Source organism: Benincasa hispida, chromosome 1 (assembly GCF_027475165.1).
Source record: "Benincasa hispida cultivar pf3 chromosome 1, pf3_genome.v1.1, whole genome shotgun sequence".
NCBI classification, from domain to species: domain Eukaryota; kingdom Viridiplantae; phylum Streptophyta; class Magnoliopsida; order Cucurbitales; family Cucurbitaceae; genus Benincasa; species Benincasa hispida.
The window spans coordinates 78,139,117-78,145,809 of NC_143478.1; the positions used below are offsets into that span (position 1 = coordinate 78,139,117).

The 6,693-nt window shown below is 30.8% G+C and overlaps 1 protein-coding gene across 4 annotated transcripts; it reads left to right on the forward strand.

The window, feature by feature from the left end:
• Positions 1–272: 272 nt before the first annotated feature.
• LOC120089599 (putative glucose-6-phosphate 1-epimerase) lies at positions 273–4,983 on the forward strand. Of its 4 annotated transcripts, none has more exons than XM_039047034.2 (9): positions 273–448; positions 1,302–1,389; positions 2,557–2,631; positions 2,988–3,044; positions 3,179–3,342; positions 3,574–3,708; positions 3,876–3,978; positions 4,112–4,211; positions 4,513–4,983. In XM_039047034.2, the coding sequence occupies exons 1-9, from the start codon at positions 429–431 to the stop codon at positions 4,680–4,682; spliced, it is 912 nt and encodes a 303-aa protein (XP_038902962.1). In that variant the 5' UTR covers positions 273–428; the 3' UTR covers positions 4,683–4,983. The 4 variants fall into 4 exon arrangements, with proteins under 4 accessions (XP_038902962.1, XP_090162319.1, XP_038902961.1 ...); XM_090306193.1 differs by having other exon boundaries at positions 353–448; positions 539–1,389; XM_039047033.2 differs by lacking the exon at positions 273–448 and having other exon boundaries at positions 519–1,389.
• The last annotated feature ends 1,710 nt before the right edge of the window (positions 4,984–6,693 follow it).

A 6,693-nucleotide genomic window follows, 5' to 3' on the forward strand; every position in this document is an offset into this window, starting at 1 on the left:
TTTAAAAAAATAATAATAATAAATAAATCTGCTACAGACACATAAAAATACATCTAATTCAACCCCTCAAATTTTCTGTAGGGCTGACCTTTAAAATCAATAATTTTAAGTACATATTTGTTTTTTTTGGGAAAAAAACATCCATTAAAATTAATATGCATAAAAATACAACTAATTCAACATCAGGGCTGACCTTAATAGTTTCAAACAATTTACAAGAAAAAGAAAAAGAAAAGATCTTAACAAAACATTTAAAATTAACTACGTATGATGAGAATGACAAAGGGGTTGGAGCAAAAGTTTGATTATATTAATTAAATATCGTTAAAGGTCGTTAATTCAGGTATTAGGATTTGAAGAAGGGGGTTTATTTTATTTTATATTTTTTGTGGCAGCCACAACAGTTCGAAAATCAAAATTCAAAGGCCATGGCTGAAATCCAGCAAAAGTAATGGCGGCTAGCTTCACCCTTTTGCTTCCTTTGCGTAATTATATATTTATCGACTCTAATCTGCAAGTGGGTATTTGTTTATTTCAGTCAATCGCCATCTTCGATACTTCCTATTCATCGCCCCTTTAGGAGGAAGATGATGAACTGAACTGTTCAATTTGACCCTTTTGATTTTTCTTCTCTTTTTACAAATTGGGTGGTCGTAACGAATGGAGATTTGTCTTCCTTTGCGTTGGGGTTGGGGATTTCTTTTGTCTTTGATCAACATCGATTCTTTCCTCCATTAATGGTTTTTGACCTCGAAACTGACACTCTTAAAACTTTATCAGTTCTCCAGTTTCGTTTTTCGCATTTTGGGAGCTCTTTTTTTTGTGGGGTTTGGGCTTACTTCGTCACATGGATAGGGATTCTTTTGATTTTAATATGCTTTATGTTTAAAGGTTTGAATCTTTTTTATTTCTTTTGTTGGTGGATTTTGGAAAATTCGTGGTATCAGAAACTTTCTGGTGGGGGAAAATTTGGGGGTTTGTTGTAATAGTGGGTGGGTGAGCTTTTTGGTTTGAATTCACGGGAGTAATGGTTTTTCACGAGAAAGTGTGTTGAAGGCAAGAGGGTAAAGCTTAAATTTCTCAACTGCTTTTGAGAGATTGCAAATTTTTTGTTCATCCTCTAAGTTTTTCGATTAGATTGCTGTTCTTCAGCATTTGGGAGATTGTTCAAACTTCTTCTTCTAGAGAAGGGAAGGGAAGAAAACAGAGAAAGAGAGAGAGAGAGAGAGAGATTTCTATTTGTTTTTCCTTTATTAATTTCCTCGTTGTGTTTTTTAAATGGATCATTCTGGGGAAGCCAGTAACCAGAAACCAGCAGTTGAAGTTGCCAAAGACAAAAATGGTGTGGAACAAGTGCTGCTTCGGACTTCTCGAGGGGCTTCAGCAAGGGTATACCACATCCCTTCTCTCCATTTATACATTATAACATGGGATTCTATGTTAAGTTATCAATTTAGTATTGCATTTGACCATTTAGTCTATTTAGTCCTTAAAGTTTAGGAAGTTTTGATTATGTCACTGAACTTTGATTATGTTTCATTTAAGCAATATCGTTAAGATTGTTGATGAAACACAATTTTGGCATGACCGTTGACTAAATTATGACTGAGTTGCTGTGATGTTTGTGGTATATAGTTAAACAAATCGATAGGCATGTAGTGTTGATTTTGATTCAATGTATATGATTGGCATATTATTTACATGGCCTTTCTCATATTTGTTTGTAGTATTGGGAATCTGAAAGACATACTTTTTCCCTTTTTATCAAGGCAAAATCTTATCCTTTGAAACCTTCACATTAGATCATCAAGGGTAATGGAGGACTTCCTATGAAATCAATCAGATAATAAACATTTTGAAATTAGTCCGATAATAAACATAAAGGTCCTATTTGATAACCATTTGATTTTTTATTTTTGATTTTTGAAAATAAACTTATAAACACTACTTCTACCTATTGATTTCTTTGTTCGTGACCTACCTTTTAAGAGTGTTTCAGAAAATAAAGTCAAGTTTTGAAAACTAAAAAAAATAGTTTTAAAAAACTTTGTTATTGTTTATGGAATTTGGCTAAGAATAATGTTTAGTTAGGTAGGATGAAACTATGGTAAAGAAGTGGTCAAAAAACAAGCCTAATTTTCAAAAACCAAAAACCAAAAATCAAATAGTTATCAAATGAGATGAGAATTTTTTAAGCTTGTATGGTAATGTTTTTGTTTCTTGTTATCTAAAATTGTACCCTCTCATATACTCTGAAGAGTTGAAAGAACCTTTTTAAAATCATACCCAAATTTCACAAAGAGGTAGTTTTTAGAATTTTGATTTCGGTTTGAAACTTGGCTAATATCTTCTGAAATCTGAAAAATTAAATAAAGGAAACATAGGTACTACTGTAAATTTCATAAGCTTCTTCTTTCTTTCTTTCTTTGTCTTTTTTTTTTTTAATTTAAAAAAAAGCCCAGAAAATAAACAACAACATCGCTATCTCACAAAATTTTAAATGTAATAATAGTTTTTGTTCTTGATGTTTTCCTTTTTGTTGTATCAATAATCCAGGTTAGCTTGCATGGAGGCCAAGTTCTGTCTTGGAAAACTGAAAAAGGTGAAGAATTATTATTTACGAGTACTAAGGTAATCTCATCTTCTAGTTATTCAATTAGCCAAAGCCAAAGCAGAAACAAAAGCCTTTAAAATGCTACTCTTTGTAGAATACTCTCTTCATGCAATCCAGAGTTTGAATTGTACTGGTAGGCATAACAGTTGTGAAACATGAGATAGCATAGCATAAGTTGTATGTTCTTCTCCATCTCTTTTCTCAGTGTCGATTGTTTATCTGCTCTGGTTAGATTTGATGGCTTGGATTAACCCTTTTGGACTTTTTCTAATTAGTCTGGTCCAGTCTCAATTCTCACAATTGTAAATACATCCATTAGGCAAAAAAAAGAAAAGAAAAGAAAACTCAGCATTTCCCTTCTTCTCCACTGTAGGCAATTTTTAAGCCACCAAAAGCTGTGAGAGGAGGAATTCCAATTTGTTTTCCGCAGGTGCGTAGAGCTTATTTATGAAAATAATTTTCTCCCATCATTTGTTTCATGACCTAATGTAAACTAGTTTTGGAGATTTGTTTTTGGGGCTGTTTGCGGCATTTATATATTGATTTGTTTCATTATGTATCTAGTTTGGGGCTCGTGGAAACCTTGAGGAGCACGGGTTTGCTCGTAACAAGATTTGGAAAATCGATGATAATCCTCCTCCTCTTAATCGGGGTGAAATCAAGGACAAATCCTGCATTGATTTGCTTCTTAAACCTTCTGAAGATGATCTGAAAATATGGCCACATAGGTTAGGAATGAATTGATTGTCTCCTTCATCTTCTAATAGAAATGAAGGAAGCACAATATTATTATTCAAACTCAGAAACGTTCTGTTTTTACATATTAGTCCTAGAAAGATAGTCAATTCTGATTCTCAAAAATCTGTCCAGCTGTTGGTACAGATTGTGAAGGTCAAAAGCTACAATGTCTTCTTAGTTTAGCTGATAACGACCCTTTTTTTTCCCCTTCCTCCCAACAGTTTTGAATTCAGACTGAAGATCTGTTTGGCAGCTGATGGGAATCTCACATTAATATCACGAATTCGGAATATCAATTGCAAGCCTTTCAGTTTCTCAATTGCATTCCACACATATTTCTCCATTTCTGATATCAGGTATATATGACTTGCTCATAAAAGGAGGAACATCAAGGAATATACATACGATACAGTTGTTCCTCACTGTTTCTCTTCATGTTTCATTATCAAAGTGCATACTTCCTTTGATGGTTTCTGCATTGTTCCTTTGTCTTCTGCCATTTGGCTATCTACCGTACTTACAGTGAGGTGAGAGTTGAGGGGCTTGAGGTTCTTGACTATCTCGACAACTTACACGACAAACAACGTTTCACTGAGCAAGGAGATGCCTTAACATTTGAATCCGAGGTAAAAGCTTACTACCAAAATTGTACTGAAGTTCCATTCATATAAACTCAAAGTTGATATCGGTAGTGTCACTGTCAAAGTAGGGGTAGATTCAAAAGTCTAGTCCTTCATTAACTATTCTTTTGCTTGGCAGATTGATCGAGTTTATCTTAGTTCTTCAGATCTCATCGCGGTGCTTGATCATGAACGAAAGCGCACATTTGTTGTGAGAAGGGAAGGACTTCCAGATGTTGGTAATAATATCAATCCCCTTTAAATTTAAGAATCCATATGTAGCTTAAAGAACTCAATGTACACCATAAATAATACCGCATCTTCATTCGTAAAGCAATTGAGAACCTAGGTAATAGTAGTGAATTCTGTTAATTGAACTGTACCAGATAATGGTTTATTGTTAGTGTGAAGATGAAGGTTCAAGTAATTGTCTCTAACTGGACTAGATCGTAGTAAACTGGAATTCAATTCGCTTCCATATGTTGAAGATAGCAAAGCAGCATTGGTAATAACGAAATGCTTGTTTGAATTCTGATGCAGTGGTGTGGAATCCATGGGAGAAGAAAGCGAAATCGATTGTCGATCTCGGGGATGAAGATTACAAACAGATGCTTTGTGTTGATGGAGCTGCAATTGAGAAACCTATTACCTTGAAGCCAGGTGAGGAATGGACTGGCCGTTTAGAACTATCCGTCATCCCCTCGAGTTAACGACATGTATGTCCATAAAGAAGAACGATCGAACACATTCAGGATTCAGATAAAGCCCTTGAAGTTTATAAGTGGGGTATATGGTAAGTAATTTTGTGTTTTGTTCTAACCAAATAGTTGTTGATAGTAAATAACTGAAGGTTCATGCTAGTTTGATTTGTTGTTGATAATAGATTCTCCTTTCATGGAAGTGGAGATGTTCTTTTATTTGCCTCCCTTCAGCTATATTTCTTCATTGTATATCAATTGTATGAAAGTTCTCATATCAAATATCAACTTTTTACTGTTAAATTTTTCTAAATTTGGTCTGTTTATTTTCCATTTTTTCCAAACAGTTGCACTGCAAAAAAGAAAACAAATATATTTATGAGTTGCATAACTATAACTGATCGAATCATTTGTTTTGAATTTTTGTTTTAGAATATTAAGGTTATAAACATTATTCTTACTTATAACTGACTTGAGTAGTTTGATGATAATTGTCATAACATAAACTTCTCTTGAGGTCGCCAATTCAAATCACCATACCCCATTTTTATTGTACTAAACGATTTAGTCATTCTAAATTGGTCCTTAAAAAATTCAATTTTATAATTTCTATTTTTATCTTAAGTGAAGTTTAATTTTATAATTTCTATTTTTGTCCCTTTAACATTTAAAATTTCAATTTTGGTCCTTTAACATTTATTGAATTCTCCCTTCAGTACCGTACATTAAAAGTGTTGTCTATTTTTGTTAAAATTTTGATATAATCTCGTTCATTATTTATATGTTTTTTTAATTGAAATTCTAAGTGCTAAATGCCCAACATTAGTTGAATAAAAGTTCATTTACTAAAATAAACTTCCAAAAATTTTGGAACAAAAGTAAAAGTAGACAAAAATTCTAGAGCTTATATCATACTTCAACCAATAATTTATGCTTAATTTTTAAAAATTAAGAATAAAGAATTAAATAGTTAATAAACGGACCTTAATTTTTGGAGTTTTTTCTTTCAATCAAACTATACACGCTCATAATTTTCAGTCATTATCAAAAGAATATATATACTTTGATTGGTACAAAATCATTATTGAAACATTACTAAAAAAAATGCAGAAGACTCTTAACAAATAAAAAAGTTTTTGCCCAACTTTATTCTAAAAAAACTGAATAAATACTAATTCAAAAATTTACACGAATTAATTTGTAAAATGATTGTCTTAATAATAAGAAATTTTCATTTATACAATCATAGAGAATTTATATGTTTCAAAGATATTATTATAAAAACTTTTAAAAAAAACTTAAAAAAAAAAAAAAAAAAAAAAAAAACTCAATGTTATATTGCCTCATAATTGCAAAAATAAATGTGGGCTTTTTTTCTTTTTCTTTTTTTATATTTTTATATGTTTTTTCTCTTTTCCTTTTTATTTTTATTTTTACTTGTGGGGCTCATAAAGCCAAAGGGATGAAAAATGTTATTTCAAATAAGTGATTTATTGAACTAAAAAAGAACTATATACAAAAGCTTTTTTTTTAAGTTCACGTGAAAAAGGAAATTTGAAACTCTTAAAAGCTCGAATTTGGAAATCATATAGTTTACGTTTTTTTTTTCCTTTTTTAATATCTGTTTGTATTTTTTTAGTTTATAAAAAAAAAAAAAAAAAAAAAAAAAAAGCACATATATATTTGGTTACCATTTTTGGTTTTCTATTTTTTCAAAACAAAAAACTAAAAATACGTTTGACAATTGTTTTTAATTTTGTTTTTTTAGAAAATCAAAATAGATTTTCATGACTTTTTTCGTTTTATATATTTATAAAAATAAAATCAAACTACTTTTACAATATTTTTCCATCAAATATACAAAATTATAAAACGATATCTTTGTTTTCAATTTTTTAAATAATCCATATCAATAATCAATATTCGGAATGTATTGATTAATCTCAAACCAATTAAAATACAATAACGTAACTCCATTTTTTAAGAACAAATTAATTTATTTTGGTTCCTTAGACAATTTTTG